Source organism: Pungitius pungitius, chromosome 8 (assembly GCF_949316345.1).
Source record: "Pungitius pungitius chromosome 8, fPunPun2.1, whole genome shotgun sequence".
Taxonomy (NCBI): Eukaryota; Metazoa; Chordata; class Actinopteri; order Perciformes; family Gasterosteidae; genus Pungitius; species Pungitius pungitius.
Window position 1 is genome coordinate 20,236,946 of NC_084907.1, and position 22,584 is coordinate 20,259,529.

Genomic DNA, 22,584 nt, shown 5'->3' on the forward strand with positions numbered 1-22,584 from the left:
AGGGGGGGGGGGGGGGGGACCAATCAGAGGCGCTACCTGTGCCATTAATAAGACTCACTGGCTCATATGATTATCCAGGCTGCACTTGAATGGCACAGCTCGTGTACTTATTGATCTCGTAACAGAGAACGTTGGAATGCTTGTCGTTTATTTGTAGATGGAGAAGGAGGAATGTTTCGAAAGGAATGCTTAGAAACCAACTAAAGGTGAATTTACAAAATGAGCTAATTATTCTATAAAATCAGAAACACTAGCTGGCAATGGGAAGGGTCACTGTGAATTAGCGTTGACACTATTTTTTGTGTGATTTAATCTGCTGTTAAAGTCACACAGGGTTCCCCGGCAGATGGGATTTGGGAGGAGTGGGGGAATTAAGTTAGCCCCCCCCCCCCTTGGCAAGGTCCATATTTCTAAACAAAATACATTAATTTCCCCAATCCTGTTTCTGCAAACAATGCCCTCCTCCCCGTGGACCAGGGCTAAGGATGGGATGGAGGTTAGGGGGGGGGGGGGAGCTATTGGCCGCCAAAACGCTGCTTTAATTCCCTGCAGAGCCCATCCGGCAAGACTTCCCAGAGAGTGGCCAAGTTCTTTAGGAATGTCAAGATGAATACGAAAGTGGGGAAGGTCAAACCGCTCTGGAACATCGGAGCTCAGGGAACAGGCAGAAGAACCGCGGCTTGGAAAACAATCATCCTCTCTTTGTGCGCACAAAACATGCACGAGCCACACACACTCCCTCCCAACTCGTCTCAGTCATCCACACACCAACATCTAACAGAGAGAAGAGATACGAATGGAATCAAAGAACAACATAAATCACGTTAACCATAATCATATAACAGCAACAATAATCTTAACAATATCAAAAAGGGGAACAAGAATAAGAGTCGTTCAAATGATATCGGCTTTGTTAACTACTATGAACAGCAAGGTCAAAGTACGTGTTGTCGAGGCAGCTCAACCATCCCCTGGTGGGTGTGTGTTTTTTTTTCTCTTTCTTTTTGGTCCCGTCATGCCCCCCCCCCGAACGAAACGAAAACACGGCTTCGGGGTCACGGGGAAGGAGCTCCGAGGAGCAGCCAGAGATGCAGAGCCGCCGCCGCCCCCCCGGTTTGGGGTGACGATGTCGACGTGAAAAGTGAAAAGTCGAACTCCCCCAAAGAGTCTCGTCGCACCCCGGCGGGCGCCCCCCCCCCCCTGTCGGCCGACGAAAGCGTCCCGCGCGCTGGTGTCACGCGGTCGGACTGCAGAGCGAGAGCAGCGGAGAGGAGAGGCGAGGCGAGGCGAGCTGGAGTTGGAGGCCAGGCTTGATGGAGCGTGGTGGAGGGCGAAGGAGAGCGGTGTAGGGGAAGGTGGGGAGGGTGGGGGCCGGGGGGCGGGGGTGGACTTTAGTAGGCCTGTCCCGTCTCCACCTGCAGCAGTCCGAGCACGGCCGAGTGGTCTCCGAGCTTCATCCTCCTCTGGGTGGACAAGCTCACGTTCTTTGCCAGGTAGTCCACTGCAGCTGCGAAGGGGGACGAAAAGAGAACTCATGTCAGACGGGTGGTGGTAAAATGTCGTATTCGCTCCCCGTTCGACCCTCTCAAATAAGTTCTGGCAGAGTCAAAGGAAAAAACAATTCATGGAGTGAGAAAAAAAAAAAAAAACCTTCCCCTGTCCCTTGTCTGAGGTTGGCACGCTGCTGGCACGGAGCATGTGCATCCTGGTAAAGTCTCCGTGCTGTCACTCACACGGGTCCCTGTGTGTGTTCCGTGTGCCAGTCTTCATTACACTTGGCATCTCTAATTTCATGCCCTCCACACTTCCCATGGCCGATCATTTTCATCCCCAGACAGCAGCTCTCTCCTCTCTCCTCCATTCATTACCCATCTACTGTGCTCAATCACCATCTTAATTAACCTCACATCAGCTCACATCCGCACCGCCGTCAGTTTCCTGCTTGCTGACAAAACGCCGGCTACGCGCACACACACACACACACACACACACACACACACACACACCGCACAATCTCGCACGGCGACAATAACTAGGAAAAAAAAAAAGATGCACAATGCAGCCGATCACCACTTGAAGCTGCACATAAACACAAACAAATGTCGACCAGCTGGCGCTGGTTGTGCTGGTTGGGGAAGTGTGCTTCATTTTACTACTTATGAATGGCTGTGACAGCATCAGTCAATTATGCTAATCTAATAAGGCAAACTCTTTCCTGCCCTGAGGGTGTGTGTGCATGTGTGTGTGTGTGTGTGTGTGTGTGTGTGATGGAGTAAAGAGAAAGAACGAGAGAGGTGGGCAAGAGGACACTGTGGCCCCTGAGGGTGTGCCGTTCTTTGAAGTAGCCCTCTCCTCTTTCCCATCCAAGTGGAGTGGGGTGTGACTAAGGCAGCTCTCGAGAAGCATGGTGGTGATGGTGTTGGTGGTGGGCTTGGGTGGGGGGGGTGGGGGTGGGGGGGGTCTTTATCAAGAGCACGTGTCTGCCTCCACCAACCCGTGGTGCAAAGGTCATCAGGCTCTCTTGCCTAGAAGTTGGGCGTCACTTCACAAACTTTGCTTGACTCAAGAAAGAGGACCCGAACTTTCTTTTGGATCCACAACAAGACGAAAAAAGGCACCGCAACTCCGGCTGAACATTGACACACGGTACAAGACTGTTAACGCAGGGTTCACTCACTCTGGCCATACTGGCTGTACTGGTAGCCAGCAGTGACGGGGTCCACGCTGTAGCTGGTGGCGCTGTAGGTCGGGGGGCAGTATGACTGAGAGGAGGCCAGGCTGTCCTTGATGGAGTCAGAGCGCTGGCTGCAGCTGGCTGAGATGGGGTTGGAGCTCTCCAGGCTGCCGTGCAGGGGGGAAATGGAAAAGTCGTGCTGGGGCTGGGAGGATACGGCGCTGGGGTTACTCAGGATACTCATCACCTGGAGGGGAAGGGGGGAATGGAGGATGTTAGAAATTTGGAAAATTGAGGATCAAAGCATTGACAGAGTTGAGGGGAAGTACTTTTTTTTTTTTTGCAAATATAGTGCCACCCGAGCACTTCACGGTGAAGACGGCCATAGAAATACACCATTTCCACTTTGAAATAGGCAAAGGGAAAAACTTCCCCCCTTTTTTTTTTTTTTTAAAAGAGCAGGCGGAAGGATATAAGGAAAGTGATGAGGTTAAAAAAAGGAGAAAGGGAACAAGAGAGACTGTTTCCATTAGCTGGCGCTGCCAGTAAGTGTTCTGCTGTGGGACAGAAGGGTCCCTGGGTGATAATAGACCCACCATCCGTGCCAGACAGCCCCTGTCCCCGAGCCCGAGGCCCGAGCCCTAGCCTACAGCACAACAAGCACCAAGGGAGTCCCTAATCCCTCGCCCCTAGCCTACCCATCTCATGAATAGTAATGGAGTTGGAACTGGTAAATGATCCCCTCAGATCCCCACACAAAGTAGCCTCCACAAACCGTACTGAGGGGCCCGCTGATACTGCAGGTTCGGGCAAGCCTGAAAATCACAGTGTGTATATTATTCATAGTGTATAAAGCCTCCAATTCAATATTCTAGATTAATGTAATAGCATGTGACACTCGTCAGAAGAAGGTCTCAAAATATGTTAAAATGGACGAGATTACTTCCAGTGCTCCCTCAGTCTGAAGCACGGCGGCACGGAACACTGTGAAGAATTTAGTTTTCTTACTGCTGCAAGTTTCTTTAAGTGAAAAAAAGAAAGTGGAGTGTGCATGTGTGGGAGGGGGGTGGGGAGGTGGTAAAAAAAGGGAATTGTCCCACACATGCTTCCCTCCTATTGCATGGAAGCCCTCTCTTCAACATCAGGTTCATGTTGAGTTTTGCTATGCTGCACTGGCCTTTGGCCCCTTGACTGCTAAACCAATTAGCCCATCATGGAGGTGGTTACACAGGGGTGGTGCACACGCAGACATGTGTTTGCATGAATGCACACATGTGACGCCGCGGCGTCCAAAAAGTCCACAAATGATACAGTAAGCCAGGAATATTTTACAGAGGGAAAATTAACGATACTCTGCAAATGAATCATATCTTTTGCCAACGGGCCTCACAGGAAATATGAAGCACTCGAAGCACTTCAGAAACATCAAGGCTGGTTAGTCTTTTCCACATGTTAATTCTATCAGTACGGAAACCCCCCCCACCCCCCCACCCTTCGTCCCGTCCACATCTGTGGTCGCGGACAAAGCATGTGACATGTATCCATAAGAGGGAGATTCATGGCTCTCTTTATGCTGGACACATGTGATGCTTCCTCCCATCTGGAGCTGGGCTGCACAATCTGAGGAGGAAGAGAGGAGTACGTGTCCTGACGCGCTGTCATGGTGGGGAGAGTAGTGGGGAGGGGGGGGGGGGGGGGGGGGGGGCTTGTTAAGTGTCCTGAGAGAGACAGCTGGAGGGCATGAGTCCATTTTAGTCACTGGTTAATTGAAGCTTGATTACATCGCTTCCTCGTGAAATAGAATGGCCAACAATTGGGCCGAATATTATTCATGCTCATGAAAGTTCTTCAAAAGAAAATGACTTCTTATCGCCGACATTGTAGCAGCTTTGCTATTTTAGCAAATTAGGGTAGGTCGACCCTTTTACAGTCTAACAAGTGCCGTCCTTCAGTTGTCCTTCCCCCAAAGAGGGTTCTAAATGTCTAAATGGTTTAAGTTTTGTATGACTGTTGTACTTTGTGTTCACAAACAATGTAACTTTAATGTAAGGTTTTCCTCTCAATCTAAAGATTAATTCAGTGCCAGGCTTGATCGTGTTGTTGGTTCTTGGTCTTTTTCTGCCATATATACATAGTTCTCTGATTTAAACATAAGTGAATGAGAGTTACTTAAATGTCTGGTGAAAATCTTTTGCACGGATCCCCAGCAACAACTCTGTCGTGTAAAACCAGACTTTACAGATGTAAAATTCTGGCACAACGTGTACGATTCCTACTGGCAAAGTCATATCAAGTGCATTTACTCACTGAGAAGAATAAAACGCTTTTCATAAAATGTGTATATAGTCTGGTGCACCAGGATGTCACCCAACGTGTTACATTACATCCCTCAGTATCCACACGGGTGCATTGGAGTTTAAATCCATGTCAAATCTTTGAGCTGAGAATTTCTTTTTCGACAACCATATTATTTTCCCAACATAGTTTTTTCCCTGTGTTGGAGAAGACTTTATGGCTGCATCTTAAGCCCCCCCCCCCCCCCAAAACATCCCGCTCGTCTCGTCCCCCCCCCCCCCCTCCTTGCATACAGCGTCCTCAGCAGCCCGTTTGTTGTTAGACGTTGTGTGAGTGCTGGTTTGGGAGATAATGTGAGCCAGGACCTAGTTTAAAGGACAATGCTCCAGGGCCTCCCCTGCCTCCCACCCCCCCCCCCCCCCCCCTCCTCCCCCCCCCTTACCCTCTCCTTTTTCCGCTCCCTCTCTACAGATAGATTACTTATAAATAATAATAAAAAAGTAATTAATTCTCCCAACTTCTGAGCCCTCCGGCCTGTGGCGAAGTGAATGGGGGAGCGTAAATTGATACAATGTGCATCCTTTTAGATAAATAAATAGCACACTTGAAACACAAAAAGACGCCCTTTCATACCTCCCTAATTTCTTTAACAGTCAAATTATACATTTTTTTTTGTCCGTGCGAATGTTTGACGAGATGTTCTTTGTTGGGTTCTTTCCAGAATAAAACAATATGACAGAGAAACAAGGAAAAAAAGGAAAAACAAGGAGGAAAAAGAAGTCTGCAAAGAAATAAAGTACAATGTGTTGCAACACCCCGAGTTCTTCCATTAAAAATTGATGTTGTAATTGGGTATGACAATCTAGTAGTAATGCCTTTAACAATATTGTTATTATAAAAAGTAGCATTTATATATTTTTATACTAGGCAGTATATACTTGAATCGAGCGCCGAAAAATCATATTCTCACTTTTAAATCCGGTTTAAGTACCTGACGATATAAGTGAGCACATGAACTCTTTCAAAATTCCCAAATGTGAAAAAGGAAACGGAGCAGTGAAAATACGATATGCCTACACAAAGAGGGCAAAAGGGGCGAAAGAGGGGAGAGAAAGTGATATAGAGTGAGTGAGAGGAGAGGAGGAGGCTTTGGGAAGTACAAAGACTCCTGTAGGACTGCGCTGGCCCGAGGGCTAGCCTGCCTGGAGAGCTGATAGGAGCCCCTTCTGTTCCGTCCCCGGCGCCAGCTCCAACACACCCCACACTCCACAAATACTCTTAATCTGCGCAAGACTGATTAGTTCCTCTGTCACCGATAGCACCCTGCTCTGCCCGAATCGAAATGCCCCCGAGATGTACCTTTAAGTTAGGAAGAGGTCACCGGGGCAGACAGGGAAAAATGAGCACTCCAAATGTCTGTAAGTTATCTGGCTTGTGCAGAATAGCATCTTGCACCTTAGCAGATCTGCCTGGCTGATACTCGCTTCAGCAGGGAGTGATTAAAGACAGCGATGACATGACACTGGATTTCAGATCAATATTTGAAGGCCAGTCCTGAGGGTGAGATTACAGGACGAGAATTTAATGCTGACCCCCCAGGAGTCATAAAGATCCAGTGTCTGACTTTGAGAATAAAGTATATCTATATATAAAGACACTTATAGATTGCAGAAAAGAATCCTGAAATTTTCTTTAATTACGCTGCTAAATAAAACCTGAATTTACACTGGATCTGATCCTCTTAATAAAAAAAAAATTTAAAAAAATCTGAATCTGAATCAAACATCTAATACAAGACAGAAATGAAAGAATAAATAACAAATGAAAATACCAGGGACCCCAAAGTCAGTCAACTCCTGCTCCAACAACGTCCCACCCTTCCCCCATCCCTCACATGGGAGGGCCGGCCCAGCGGGCAGTAAGGCCCCTCATCCGAGCAGACAAAATGACTATTTAAAAAAAAAAACACAGTGATTGCATAAATTGAATCAGAGCGTTTTGGTCACGGTGGAGGTGGCGCGGGGGGGGGGGGGCCGCAGCAGACAGCCGCGACGGTGGCAGGCAGCAGATGACGAGCTCTGGCCTGCGTGCCACGGCGTTAATTGGCCGCGGCGCGTTAATAAAAACTGAAAAGTGTCTTGCACCAACGCCGTAGGAAGCAGAGACAGAATGAGAGGTAGAATGGGAGGACGGAGGGGAGGGGGGGGGGGGGGGGTTGGAGGAAGAGGAATGAGCCTTTGAAGAATGTGGTCTGCATGGGGGGGGGGGGGGGGGCTGCTAATTGTGTTCAATTAATTGGCTGATTGGCACTGACAGAATCTGGGCACTGACAAGTCAGGCACAGATGAGGACGATTAGTGGGCCCTGGAACAAGCTGTCACTCCTCACAAGACGTTAGCCGTCCTGCGCCTGTGTCCCTTCTCCCCGTGAAGCTATTCACGCACACAAAGGGAGATAAAACAAGTGGAAAAAGGAATATTTATTTTGGGGTTGGCCCCGAACCTCTTTAGTCTCTTTTTGCAAATTCTTATTAAGCTAAATGCTCTCAAAGTCACTTCATTGCACGCTAGTTTTATTGTAAGAAGAAAGCACAGCTGCTCAAGCTGAAGGTAGGTCCCCCCCCCCCCCCCCCCCCTCTTAAACGTCCCACAGTTTAAGCCATAAACTCGGCCCCCGCGCTAACCAGAGGTTAATATGCCGTCTATTGGACTGCAATTGGAGAACGTGTGGGGAGCAATCCTCTATTCTCTGCTAGTGATATGCTTGAGTAACTATGGGATGGATTCAGCCACTGGGAACAAGAGAGGCCCCTTCAAAGCGCGCACGCACACACGCACACGCACACACACACACACATGCACACACACACACACACACACACACAGGCAACTCTCGGCACCTTGCACCAACGCCTCTTTTAAATTAAACGGCAGATTTTCTGATTCCAGGAGAGTGGTTTCAGCGTGTGTGTGTGTGTGTGTGTGTGTGTGTGTGTGTGTGTGTGTGTGTGTGTGTGAATGAGGGAGCAGCCCCAGAAGGAAATCGAGGCGGATCGAGGGAGAGAAGGAGAAAAAAGGGAGGAAGATGAGGAGGAGGGTGGGGGTTGTTTGCTAAAAACCGCAGGGGCCAGGTCTACTGAAAAATGTCAGGTCAAATTGTTCTTGACAGTGTTAATATCTGCACCTCATAGCCATAATTGCATGTAAATAAATAGTGAAATAGCTCTCAGCTGGAGACTGAGAGTGGGGAGCTGCTGCATGACACAACCAGCTGAGGACCCAACCTCCTCCCGTATTTTCCTCTTATTGTGTGGAGAAAGAGAGGAGAGAGAAAAAGACACCATCAGTGCACCGAGCTTGCAATAGATACTTGTATTTCAAGCTATTTGTTTTAAAGGCCAACTGTGTTAGATGTTAGATCAACTTTGCAAAAGGGTCACAAGCAACACAAAGTCCACGGCGGAGCAGGGACCAAGAAACCAATGAGGGACACGCAGGAGGAGACGGGGGGGGGGGGGGGGGAAACAGAATGAGAAAACCTGAGAGAGAGAAAATGTCAGAGAGAGTATTAATCACAGCTATGCACCTGTCAGAGTGGCATCTGGAACTAAGAGGAACCACATGCAGACGGACAACAACCCGAGACCTCCGGCTAGCAGGACAGGTTCCCTGCGAACGAGCCTTCCTTCTTCCCCAGCCGTCCCATAACCCCCTGCACCCTGACCCCTGACCCCAGAGACGTGGTCACACAGCGTTTGCCCCACAGACACTTCACCTGCCAGCAGCTTTCTGTCCCAGCTCTTTACTATATATATATATTTATATGTATTTCTGTACAAGTCACCTTCAAATTGAGTATGTATGAGACTGGGGATTTTCACAGATGAGCATGTGACACAGTGCATGTCTGTGTGTAATAGGTATTTAAGATAGGATCGATGTCTGTGCCTATTCTTTAATAAAGGCAGTATCACGCTGCACCTTATAGGCATTTCAACTGCGTAGGACACACAGCGTGGGAATCCGTCTCACTCATTTTCCTCCTTAAATCCCCATCTTCTAGGATTTACTGAAATTCATATTGGCTGCCTCTGCAAGATAAATGTAAATCACATTCCCTTATATTGACTATTTATCAGGATGCAGCAGCTCACTTTCAGCAGGAAATATCTCTCACCCGCACACAAACACCCTTGCATTTAAATAGCATTTTTATTGTCCGCCATAGCCTTTCATCTGGGCGTAGGGAGAAGAGCTGCCTCTCCAGGGGAGAGAGTTGGAGCAATAGAGGAAGGTGGGGAGAGAGAGAGAGAGCGAGAGAGAGAGAGAGAGAGAGAGAGAAAGAGCAAAGCACTATTGGCAAGGCATCGTGGGATGACTAAAAGCCAAATGGAGCGAAGGAAGGGTTGGTAGGTGAAAAATAGATTATGAATACGTAAAGCTCCAACTGGAAATATTTTGGAATGCAAAAGAAAATGGCTTCACTCGGGGCTCAGGAGACGTTGGCGATGTGGAGAGCAACAAATGGCTCAGGCACACTACGGCTGGTAGGCTGCAGGAGCAAATGAGACCTGTGTGTAAAGCTGCATCGTTGGACCACGATGTTCTGCATGAGTATTTTTATGATTCAGCGAGGCGTTATGAGGCTTTGAGTTTCAGAACCCCAGTCTGGAGAACCCCAACGGTTCAGTCATAATTCATAAGAAGGACAGTCCGGGCAGATATAAGTCTCTTACAGCTGTGGAAACAAACCGAGATACAGGAGACCAAGAGCCAACACAGCACTAATGACCTCGGAGAGGTGCAGAGGCGCATTTCTGGTGTTACCAGAGACCGAATATTTCCTCAGAGTGCAAAAAAGTGTTGCAAAACAACAGCAAACACTAATAATCTGCGCAGAAACAGTATAGCCAGTGGATATGATTTACAGTCCCTGGATTTTCTTGGCAGCCGCCAACAGCAGGTCTCTTTTTTTCTGAAAGCCTCTTACATCTTTTTTTTTTTTATACTTGCCAAATTGAAACAGTATTTGTTTTAATGGGAGTTCTAATTAACCAGTATGTATTCCCCCCCCCTCTTGCTCTGCGAGTGGCTGAGTGATGAATGCGGGACTATGTGCTCATCCCCTTTGATTTGTTGTCAGTGGCGGCTGCCAGCTGACACGGTGCCCGGTGAGAGGCTTAATGCCCAAGTTTTAATAATGTGGGGGACTACATGAGTCTCCCCCACTCATTGGTATTCAGGTGCAGAATGTCTTATTAGAAGTCAGGGAGGGAGGCGGAATGAAGCCAGAGCTCCAGATTGTTCCGTATATATTTTCCCCTCTTCATATTTTTTTTTTTTTTTTTTGGCAACGGCAGAGCTCGCTTCTTAAAAATAATTCATCCCGTTTTTTTTTTTTAAAGAAGCGCCTGCGCTAGCTAATGGAAGAGCAGCGGCACAGTTTGGAGTCTCCCCTGGCTTATCTCTCTCAGACAGTTGTGGGGAGTCGCTGGTGAGCATGGTGTCAGCGTGCGTGGTGCGGCGGTGCAGCGCCGCGCGGGCAGGCAGGCAGGCCTGGGGACACAGATCAAAGGGAGGCAAGGGTGAGAGCCGCTCTGCCTCTGATCCCGTGTGTGTGTGTGTGTGTGTGTGTGTGTACGTGTGGAGGCCCGGCCCACTCACACAGCCCAAAGGCCCTCCTTGCACACACACGCTTACGCACACACATCCGTGTCATTCCAAAACACACACAACACTTTCATAAAAACTGCTAACCAGAATAAAAAAAAGAAAAGAAAAAAAAAGTTCCTCGCGAAACTTTGCAAACTCGCTTGATTAAAAGAGAAATAAAAGCTGTCCGTCGTACCTTTGACTCTCCGGGTCACGTCTCCCGGACACTTCTCTCATACGACAACGCTGCAAAGTAATCAATAGCTAATTTTTTTAGGTCTTTTTATTCCCTCATTTTACTTCTAGAAATTTGTCTCAGAGGTGAAACTCGAGCTCTGCCACTGAGCCCCGCGCGCATCGCTTCAGCTCTCCAGTCGCTGCAGTTGTTTTCTTTCCTCTCCCAGCAGGTGTCCCTGTCATGCAATAATGAGGAATTCTGTACAAACGCCACCCCCCCACCCCTCCCCCCCATCCACCGCAATACAAAATGCCCATGAACACTCCTTCAAAGAGGCATTTGAGAAGTGACTAAAAGGCCCGTTAAGAGTTTCACATTACAAAGGTTTGTAGAACGTTTATATCATATTCTTAATAAATGGCGTGTGTGTTGGCTGTCAAAGCATCAGTTACAGGAACACGGCTTGCCCCAGTGTTTTCCCAGTCAACGTGTGTAAAATGCTAATTTGAAGCGCCACGGTGGCCATTTAGGCCAGAGACAAAGACCTGTATCAAATGGAGTGTTAAAAATGACAGAGATAAAGAGAAATACTGGAATGACCGTCCCTTGTGCCCTTGCCTCTTGCCCCCTCCCCCCCCACCCCCTCCCCCCCCGCTGTGCCGCTAAACGAAACAAGAGCAACAACAAAACACACCTCTGCCTGCATACCTTTTGCTCAGCCGTGCACAGCTTCACACTCGCCCCTAATGTATTGCTCCCTTCGACCAGCCAGACACGTCGCGTGTCCCACAATGACGGCAACCAGGCTTTCCCACCGCCCGTAATGGGAAAGCGTGTGCTGTCGGGATGGGTTATGGGATCGGGATGGACGCGAGCTCCCGTCGGGATCGCTGAACGTCGCAGGATTCCATTACGGACTTGGCAGCACGCCACCGCGGCCCATTTACTGGGAATCAGAGAATTTTTGTCCATCTTTGCAGCAACCGGTGGGCTATCAATGCCAGACACTTGAAGAAGTAGCTTGCACATGCCGATGCACAAGCATATCTCGTGCAAACAGCTGCTCTCTCTAACTTACGATGTCAAATCCTCAATTCCTTTTCGACACAGACTTCCTCTGCGTAGCTGTTTTCCATTAGAGGAAAAATAGGAAACTTGCTGTACGTTTCGGGAAAATCAACTGTGAGGTGTCGTTGGCGCGCGTCATTCAAATTGTTTTTTTTTGTTGATTGAAATAAATACAGGTGATTAAAGAAGGTCTGACGTGGTAAACCTTGTTTTTGTACGTGCTGTGAGTTTTGTGTGGATACCTTTGACTCTGCGGATGTGTGTTGGTGAAGAGAGAGAGAGGGGGGGGGGGTGGGGGTGGGGATGGGGGCTGCCCGGCCCGGCCCGGCACGGCGCTGCACCACAGAGTGAACCCCGATTCCCATGTCAGTGGGAACATTCATCTCCATGCTGAGAGCATGATAGGAATGCCACCAAGCATTCTGCATGCATTCAATACATTTCAATCCTGTGCCATGCAAACATCCCCGCCACACACACACACAGTGATGAATAAATACCCAAATAAAATGACCTGTTTGTTGTTATAGACAATACACTTAATAAAGAGTAAATTAAGTGAAAATGCTGTACAGTAGCTCCTGTCTCAATCCTCACTGTGACAGGAAATGTTTAATGCCCGTGAAGCGGCACTGCACCCCATGACACCATTAGAAAGAGCCATTAATGGAAAAAAACAACAACAAGTCCATGTTCCTGGTGTTTTTCTGCAGGTTCGCAGTGAGAGCATTAGCAGCTAAAGCCCCGGTGCCACGATTAACAATCAAACACGCTGTGAGCCTCCATGTTATCCTCCGTCGCTCCAGCAGGAGAGAAAATCTCTTTTTTGTCACAAAATCCTTAATTCTTTCTTCTCTGAAGAAAGAGGGTAATACCAAGAATGTTTCCAATCTGCTTTCAGAAATATTTGAAGAAGAAGAAAGAAAAAAAAAAACTCCCAATAAAACATGTGTGAACGACGGGGTAATTGTGGACAAATGCAGCATTGAAATTCATTTTCAACTCTTTACACACCATCTCAATCTTATTTTCTGCCTGTTAACCACATCTTGTTGGTGCGGGTGGGCAAGACTGGCCAGTATTGATGGGTAATTGTGTATAATTCACTCCGCATACGCGATTTGCATCAATACAAATCATTTTTCATTCTGTGCTACTCAAAGCTCAGACCCTAGCATATAGTCGCATTTACACGCTCATTAATGAAGGTTACCAACCAGGTTTAACGTGTTTAAATCCAGTGCTTTTCACAAAAAGGAAGCGAACAAACCTCTGCATAATGTGTCACACATTAAGATGGCCCAGAGGAGAGAGTGTACAGCGATATTTGGGGGGGGGGATTTAAACAGCAATTAGTAGCCAGGGTCTCTTCGTCGGAAGTACATGCGAGCAACTGTCCGGCAAGGAAAAAAAAAACGCCCGGCGAACCCTCACAAGAAGAGAAGTACGTCAGCCCTGACACCCTACAACATAGAGCCGCTGTGGAAACCATGCAGTACAGAGATGAAGAAAATCTGGAGTCTTCCAGCCCAAGACAATTACGTGAAGAAGATTATGGGTCTACATTTATAAGCTTTAGCTAATTATTTCATCTGCATGTGTTTTCACTGCGCTGCGCGAGGAATTAGATGTCCCAGGAAAGTCAAAACCGCTGTTTGGAAGCAGCTTGAGTACTTGCGGTACTATCAAGATGAATTTTAATTTGTTGATGATAATCCAATTGTTTTACAAATGTAGCAATTTAGGGTAGCTAAAATAAATCCAGGGCTTTGGAAGGGGAACATAAAAAGCCCACACCGGCAGTCAAATTTGCCGAACATGCTGTTTCTGCATTTTAATTTCAGTCGAATACGATTAAAACATTGTGAGCAGCGAGAGGAGGTGGAGGGTGGTAGAGAGAAGAAGAGGAATTCCCCCCCCCCCCTATTTGTGGGAACATGTCACGAGCCGTCAACCGCTGTGGGGAGGAGACGCATGTTGGACCGACCTGTGGGGAGAGCCCGTTGCCGACGGTGTTCATGTGGTTGCCGGAGGCCGAGGGGCTCATGAACGTATCGGTGTAGCTGGAGAAGCCGTGGCGATTGGACGAGAGGCCGTAAGCGGAGCTGCCGTCGGCGGTCAGGCCTCCCTGGTGCATGGAGGATGGAGGCAGGGGTTGGGGTCTGTGCAACGTGCTGCCGCCCTCTGACACAAAGAACCACATGAACAGGTAAGAGAGGATGGCAGGGAGCCTAAAAACCTCGGAGCTTGAGGTCGCTGGGTCATAGGTCATGCATTAGGTTTCCTTCTTCAAAATTGATTACCAAAAAGAAATGTCTCTTCATGCCGAGGCGTTACGTGAAGGTTGATCACTATTTCACTGCAACAAAGATGCTATTGTAAACATAACTGCTTGCTGCATGGTTGTTATAAGCTGCACAGGGTTCTTATATAAGTCATAATGTTATTCACATGAACATGAAATATAGATGGCATACCCCTAATAAATAGCGCTAATGTAATCTTTACCAAAATGAGATTAAACTCAAAGTACAGAGCATACTGTATCTGAAATAGTTCATGCTCTTACCCTGCGATAGCGTGGTGCCGGGGTAGCTGGACTCTTGTAGCTGGTATGTGGGTAAACTCGGCATCCCGGTGGGTGGGAACCCTCCAGGAAGCAGGTGGTTGAAGGCCGCTAGCTGATTGGCCCCGGCTTGTTTGCGCCACCGGGCGCGCCTGTTGCTAAACCACACCTGCAAAGAGAAACACACACAACGTCAAATCAGAGGACGTTTTATTTACTCATTTTCATTTAAACCCCATTCGTGTTTCTGCACTGAGCATTGGACTCCAGGAGGCTCCTGCCACCTGGGATTAATCTGCCAGTTAGCGTGAGCTGTGGTGGTGGTGCTGCTGGTAGTTGAGAGAGTCCCAGTGGGAGCTGCCATTGAGGCTCTGTGGTCTGTCCCTGTTGTCGTTAAGTGGCTGAAGCTGTGATCTCTGTAAACAGGCTGCCCTAAGCCCTCTTCAGAGAGGAGAAGTCATCTAAAGGTTAGAGGCAGGGCACTAGCCTACAAATCACACACCTCAAGCACGTTTGTTGAAGCTCGTGAATGCGTTGAGAGAGGCCATCGCTTCTCTAAAGACGCTTTGCTGTTTTACTGTGTTGGTTTTGAAAGCGTTAAAAAGTCAGTTAAAGGAGAAAAAAAAAGCTGTTTCGAACTATAGAGTTCTAAGGTTGCAAATAGCAAAAACTCTCACAAAATGAGAAGGACCAAAGCACGGACACACAATGTCGAGTGCGTGAATGAAAAGGGGGAAAAATAGGACTCTTTGGAAGCGCAAAGATTTACACATTTTAAAAAGGCTTCTGCTTCAACAAAACATGAATATAATCGGGGCCCTTTTGAAAAGAGCCAGCAACCTGTTCCATTTAACCAAGACAAGGCCCGGGCTTCACTGTGTGCTAAGGGTTGAAGGACATTGATCTATGCCTCGCACAGGCAATTCATCAGAGTTTAATACACTGTCAGCGCAGTTCATCTACTGTTGTGTTTCAAATGGCCACGGCTATTGTGAGAGCACATGAAAGAGGGGGACAAAAGCCCCTCCATACGCCACGGAGAACAGTGGACACAAAGAGGGGGCGTCCCTTTTAAACAGGTCTCAAAGAGTGACACTTTCAAGGGGACTTACACAGCGACGTACTCCCTGCTTTTCGGGGGCTGCCTCTTTTCGTACACACAAACATATAAAATCGTATAGGCCTACAAGGGGATCTCAGCTCAACGGAGATCTTCATTTGAATGTGCTTTTTTTTTTTTTTTTTTTCCCCCACAGAGTCACCAGCCTCTAACTACCTCGGTTTGTTCTTGAGAGCAAGCGTTGGCTGGAAAGGAAACTGGAAGCGAAAGGCAATGGTTTCGTAGGACGAACCTCGTAAACCGCAACTGGGAAACCGACAGGAAACCTTCACATGGAGCCTGATTCCTTCTAAAGACCCCGTATGATTTCCTCAATCAGCTATTCCAAAAACAAATTTCTGCTATTGGGATGTAGTGGAGCGTGGTCCGAGGTCTGAGCTAAGCTCCTACTGGGCCAGACAAACAGCTGCCTGGCCCATAAGAGGGGGGGGGGCGGCACTGGAGGCACACCCCTTTCTTCCACACACTCCCCAGCACCCCACCCCGCAGTGCCACTTCACCTTTGACCTCATCCACTCACCCCACCGCTCTTTTATGCTCATTTTAACTTCCTTCCCCCGTCGTCATCCAAGCTGAGGAAGCCACTTTCCTTTTGTCCGAGTTGCATTTTTCGGAGTCGTAACCCGACTCGGAGAACACAGTTTCCCACTGCGTGCATGCAACTCTCTGCAGCCAACGCGATTCATCCGACACAGATGATCCTATTGTTCTTTTAATGTTGATAGAAAATGGGATCCCGCCCGCGTGATCTTCCTTTCAAAATGTGTTTTCTGTATCAAATTAGTAGACAGTAAACATTACTTCAGGAGGACATGGTTGTCCGATCGCAATCCCTTTAACCGCCAGTCCAAAAAAAAACTCACATAGAGGAAAGTCAACAAAGCGTTGGTTTTTTTTTTTCCATTCACAATTTTCCACAAGTTTCAAAAAAAAAAAAAGCCATAGATTTCTTTAGTTTAGTGAGCACAACATTTGGGTTTACTGTGTCGTGTGCTCCGTTGAACGAGTGGACGAGCACAGACTTTGGATAAACACGAACACAGGTGGCGATCCACAGCGTCCGCACGCTGTCACACACACACACACCTGCGTGCGCGCCTTCCCTACACACATTTGCGTGCCGGCGGACTAACCCGCGGCCTGAAGCTGAGGATTTGCGGCTGTGCTCTGGAACCTGATCACAAAGTCACCTTGGACCACAGATTCTCCTCTGCTCTCCACAATCCGGTTTAACTCTCCCCAGTACAGGGAGCTGCGGCTCTCCTCTGTGTCTCACCCCCCCTCACCCCCCATCTACCTACAAGCGCGCCGCCGAAATGCACGTGGCTCACTTCTGTGTCTTTTTTCACGGACTTAAAGGTTTTTTTTTTTTCTCCCGGGCACCCAGTGCACTTGGATACGTCCGCACTGCATCTCTAAGACGGGGTGTGAAAGTTTTCGGAGGCAGGAGGGATGCAGGAGCAGTAACCCGTCTTACAGGACTCAAGCTGAGCCCTGCTTGTGAGACAAAACGAGGAAGGCCCGGAGAAAGGGAGTCGGAGGAGGGTGAGGGTTGATGCAGAACACGTCTGGAAGAGGGTGCAACCCTCACACAGCACGCATTCAATAAAAGTGCCTCGTTGCCTTGTGGCTGTTATTGCCTCATGTGTCTTTAATCTCTCATTCAGTCTCAAGCCGACAAAATCGAAGCGATAAAGTGGCATTTTGCATTTTGTTATCGCCGATCAGCGATAATGTGCACTCACAAACAGCGGAAACGTGTGACACTGCACAGCAGTAAACATCTCTCTCTCTGTTGTTTCTCTTAAATAGGATCACTCATATTTCAGAATTCCCCCGGTTCAGACAATCCTCCATGAATTATCTTGTGAAAGACGAGCCCTGAATGTATGACGCCTTTCAAGAGCCAATTTGCAACATTCGCTAGATGAACACCAAGAGGCGAGATAATGACAAAACAAAATGAGCTGCTGACTTCATATCCACAAGAACACAGTGGGGTGATGCAAGCAGCCTCAACGTACAAATCCTCTTCTGTCTCATACCACGCAATACCACCCCCCCCCCCTCCCTCCTCTGTCCCTCTGCTTCCCCTCTTCTTTCCCCTCTCTCTCTCTCTCTCTGATTCCCTCCCTGCTTGCCTTCCAGTCTGGCACTATGCTAATTAAAGTAGCTAGGAGTGTGAATTTGAGAGGAGAGTGGGATTAGCTTGATAAGTATCAGGAGTACAGAAGCACTGTACCAAAGTCATTTAAATTCTAATAATAAGAAACTGTTAGAACATTCACACTGATGCATTGCAACAATTTCTGCTCTACAATCTACACAAATCCTATTTATTCCTTTATGAGACGTAAACCCATACTGGCGGGAATACAGTTGCCTGTTGGGTTTGGTTGTCACCACTCGGCTCCATTGTCAATTTCCCTCTTGCCGCTGGTACTCTACTGGTATTATAACAATCCAGAAACTGTGTAGTACCTCCTGATACCTCGCGATGGGATTATATTTACACCAGCAGTGTTGAAGACTTGAGGTGGATTTCGCCTGTACTGGTTTGCCACACAAAGCTATGAAGACCAGTACGCGGCCTGCGTAATCGGTCTTCTCCCTCTGCTCATTCCATTGGCAGCACAAGCCATAGATACAGAGAGAAACTTTTTAAACCAAATTGATTTGCACGCTTTGTGAAACGCAATGCTTATACCTTATTAGATTCCACTAAGTATAACAGCTACATGCAGAATGTTTATTGGTAATGAAAGAGGATCTATGTGACAGATTGGGCAAAGCGAGCCGGAGGCGGCACGCTGAGATGAGGAGCCTCAGTCTGGTCTCGAGAGTCAGTCTCTTCAAAACTTCTAAATGGGGAAGAATGCAATTTGCTCCATGCGAAGGCGCCGATTTACGGCGGCCCTCAGCCTGATGACGGCCACCTCCACCCTCAGCGATACCCTTATGCACTGATCCACTCTGCAGAGGAGACAGATAAAAAAAAAGCACTCCGTCTTCTCTACTAGCTCATGGAATGAACTCTGCCGCATGCTCTGGTTAAAACTACCGGGTTATCAGATGGAAAGTGGCAGTCGACATTGCTGAGCACATACCGAAGGTGGACTTGGTTGTCGCCCCTCTCTCACTGAGGGAGCCTGGAACTAATCGCTGAGAGATACGGATCACATCCCACAATTTGTCAGTTTGGGGGTGATAAAACCATTGCAAAGGCTCGTGGTGCTGGAGGAGTGCCGGTAGCTGGGGCAGCGGGGCGGATAAAGATGGATGGTGAAAGGGTGTCGAAATGGCAGGCGAGGGCAGACACCGGGGAGTTGGCTCTGTTTTATGAGTTTAGGTTGTGAGTCGGCGCTAAGCCAAACACTCGTCACCTCTGCAAGAATCTAGCAGGTTCATTTGGAAAAACAGCTTTGGGTTGTGGTGTTTTTTTGTGCTGCCAGCGAAGCCGTGTCCGGCTCGCAATCGCAGTTCCCATGAGAATCCAACCTGAAAGAGGTTGCTCTTGCACATTATCACCATGTTTGCTGACAAAATGGGTAACAAGAGAACCAGAAACAGATATAGAAGTTAAAATATGAGACTCTTGGAGCACTTCCTGTCCTTTCTCTCTCTCAGCCCCAAACACCAGTTTGTCGGTGCACAACATCTGCAAGATGCGTCACTGCAGCTGTTGCGGAGAAGCTTTGCCCTCAGGCCAAAGGGTCTCCTCTCTCCTATGACCTATGGATGGAGCCTTTCGGGGGACCTGTGCAAAACAACACCTACATGCTTGCACCATGCCATTCACATTTAAAAGACATTCTTCCAGATCGAGTTAAACTTTATTATCTAATTGTTCCTTGAAACGTGTAAGCCGTTAATGTTTGTCACTGAAAATAACTCTTTGTATTCAAATACTTAAAGAGCAGTTATTCCTTTGAGAAATGCTATATAGAAAACTATATGGGCATTATTTATTTTGGCTACCAGAGAAACTTTCTTCGTAACCCTCTCAGAAAATTAAGTTTGACTTGACCTTTTGAGACTTTCAAAGCTTTTAAAAATTAGATTATGAGGAAAACGACATTAACAAATTATAGCCATGACTCAAATTCCTCAAGTTCTCACATGACATCATTTAAGTCTATTATCTAACAAACGCACAGCAGTCACTGGGTCTCCTCGCTGTCTTTCCCTCGCTTTCATGTTTAGATATTTTAGTAAGGCTCCAGAAATACACAGGTGCTAATACAAGAATTGATTTTGTTTTCAAACCTGAGGTGTCGCTGTCCTTTTTGCACATGGCTGTTACCATCAGCTTTAAGAATTTAGTTTAAAATGTACTTATAAGAATTGGAATGAATTGACTAAATCAAAGTAGACTTCATGGAAGTGAATCTACAAAACGCTAAATTTAAATTAGTTTATAGATCATTTTTTATTGCAATGTCAATTCTTTTAAAAACAAGTTATTGATGCTTTCACTTCATCCACTTCCTGTCCACATTTCCTCAAACACGCAAAAAAAAAAAAAAAACTTATAACAAGCATGAGATACATTTCCCGTCCCTTGAGTGAGGCATTAAACACTCAGACATTTAGGGAATCCGCGTGTTGGGGGGGGGGGGGGGGGGGGTTCTGAGATGGAAAAAGACATGTGTAGAATTAGTTACCCTAACTGCATGTTTGTAGTGGTGTGAACACTTAGCATGAGCAGTTTGGGGGGTTCAGAGGGAGTGTGAACCACTGTGTAAGAGGAGAGGGTGCCCCAGACCTTTTTCTTTCCTTTCTTTTTTTCCTTCTTCTTTCTAGGGACTGATTGATTAATGTTGTTGTCGGGGCATTGGGTCCCTGGAGAGGATGAGGAACCCTGTGTGATATGTGGAGGGTTTTACAAGCAGCGGCAAGCTTGAAAGTGATGGGATGAGATCCTGGCCAAAGGCCGAGATGAGAAATCCATCAGGAATGCGTTCCCTTTTTCTCCTCTCCTCTTTTTTTTCCCCCCTCCCCCCCCCTCCCTCTCTCACAGAGCAGCTGCTGCTATAACTCTGCTGTACATACCTTCCGTCAACCGTACACACAACTGCCCGGGGCAGCTATGGCTGTCAAACCAGTGGTCCTGCGTCTGAGGTATGAAGATTTGGGAGCATTTATCTAAATCATTGTGAACATGAAGGCTAATCATGGGAAGCAAACTCCCTTACAAGCACGGAACTATAAAGGGCAACTTCATCCGAGCAGATGAGAAATCTAGTACTGAAGGAAGGGAAATGTTGTCACGTTTTTAGACCTGATGCCTTTTGCCGTACGTTCAGGGAAATTTTGGTATCACAGATCTCTGTGAGGCCTGCACGAGGTGAGGAAAAGTGGAAGCTACTTTTTCCCTCAGAAGTCGACTACAGGAGATTGATGTTGGCAGGTGGAATTTTAAAAGGGAGCATGTGTGTTTAAAGCACCGGATCACCAGAAATGTCCTCAATTACTTCTCGACATGCAGAGATCTTTGGAAGGACAATGCTTGTTCTGACGGTACCTGTACTCTGGCCTCTGTGAGTTTTGTCCTCTGGGCCAACTCCTCTCTGGTGTAGATATCTGGGTAATGTGTCCGTTCAAAGGCCTTCTCCAGCTCCTCCAGCTGCTCAGCAGTGAAGGTGGTGCGACTGCGTCTCTGCTTCCTCTTCAGGGGCAAGTCGGGCTCCGAATCTACGTCCGAACCTTCATCTGTGCGGTTACCTGAGGTGAAAAGAAAAAAAAAGACAGCGGACCGTCTGTGTGATCATGCAATGAAATCGGGTTAAGGACTGTGATGGCAAATGGCATCAAATGGCATCAAATCTGAGCTGCAACTGATCAAGAAAGGACTCGCTAACAGCATGATCTGCATTTTGGAGCCTCTTTTGTTGCTCTAGAGAGCGAGACTGGCAACACAGAGGACTCGAGTGACAGCAACTCCTCTTTGAATATACAACAGGGAGAATATTATCTTAATCTGTGGATATTTATTTAATACAGAAGAGGACCCGATACACAATCCTGTCTCTGTGAGGGGCCCCAGAGGCTGTGAAGGCAGAGGGCAGAGTGGGAGCGGGGAGCAGGGGGGGGGGGGGGGGGGGGGGGTTGTCGGTGGGTAGAGGGGTTAATCTGCACAGGCCACCTTGCTGCTCCTCACCCTGCTTTTCTCTCTCCCTGGCCCAGGGCACACTCCTCACACACGGCTCAGCCAAAGTGTATGAAACACAACACAATATCAGACCAAAACCATTCAGTCCCGTGTGTTTCCATCTGCCGTCATTAAATGAATTAGAACATATTTTTTACGTTACTTTTTAGGCATTCAACTAAGCTGAAATTTTTGCTCGAGGAATGTAGATACAGCACAAAGCTGTACAATCCAGGCCGACAGGGACATTTTTGACAGCAAATACGCATTACCATTGCACATTACCATTATAACTGAATTTAGAAAATTGCATCATTTTCACCTCCTCTGCATGTCTATTCAAACTGCATGGCCCTTTTCATTTCATGTCATAAAATTCATATTTTCATAATTTCCTCATTGAGACATTGACAAGGCGGCGTGATGTGCCAGTGTTGCTCCGGGCCTGGTTGGATTGCATCACGCATAGTCCAGAAAGTGTGGGAGAGGGAAAATAAAGGGAGGTATTGAACAAGAAGAAGAAGAGGGTGTTTGAAGAGATTTCGCCTTCTGACAGAAGCCCTTCACCATTCAGCTCGAATGGAAACTCTCATTTTCACCTGAACATCTGCTGACTCGTTGTTTCACAGCCGCCATCTCTGTGCATAGCTGACCCCAGTCAAATCTTTCAACACGAGTGGACAAAGGAATACTCAAATCTAGCCTCCAAATAACAACTCTGAGAACAAAAGAGCAACAGAGCTGGCGGAGTCTCAAGGCCAGCTTCAGAGTTTAATTAAACAAGGAATTATGGGATTATATGGAGACTATCATTACAGGCCACTCTGTGAGTCGTCTACGAACATTTTTGTCCCCCTGAGCTCATGCTCGATGATTCTCTG

At 47.4% G+C, this 22,584-nt stretch overlaps 1 protein-coding gene across 7 annotated transcripts in view; it reads right to left on the minus strand.

The window, feature by feature from the left end:
• Positions 1-5: 5 nt before the first annotated feature.
• Positions 6-22,584, minus strand: part of pax7a (paired box 7a) — a 41,573-nt gene continuing 18,994 nt past the window's right edge. For 5 of the 7 annotated variants that reach the window (XM_037490599.2, XM_037490600.2, XM_037490596.2 and 2 more), the window contains 5 exons: positions 21,077-21,276; positions 14,436-14,601; positions 13,854-14,050; positions 2,678-2,921; positions 6-1,507 (listed from right to left, as the gene is read on the minus strand). In XM_037490599.2, coding sequence (XP_037346496.1) covers positions 1,392-1,507; positions 2,678-2,921; positions 13,854-14,050; positions 14,436-14,601; positions 21,077-21,276 — 923 coding nt within the window. In that variant the 3' untranslated portion in view covers positions 6-1,391. Of the gene's footprint in view, positions 1,508-2,669; positions 2,922-13,853; positions 14,051-14,435; positions 14,602-21,076; positions 21,277-22,584 lie in introns of those variants that run through there. The other 2 variants (XM_062563874.1, XM_062563873.1) reach the window with 1 other exon arrangement.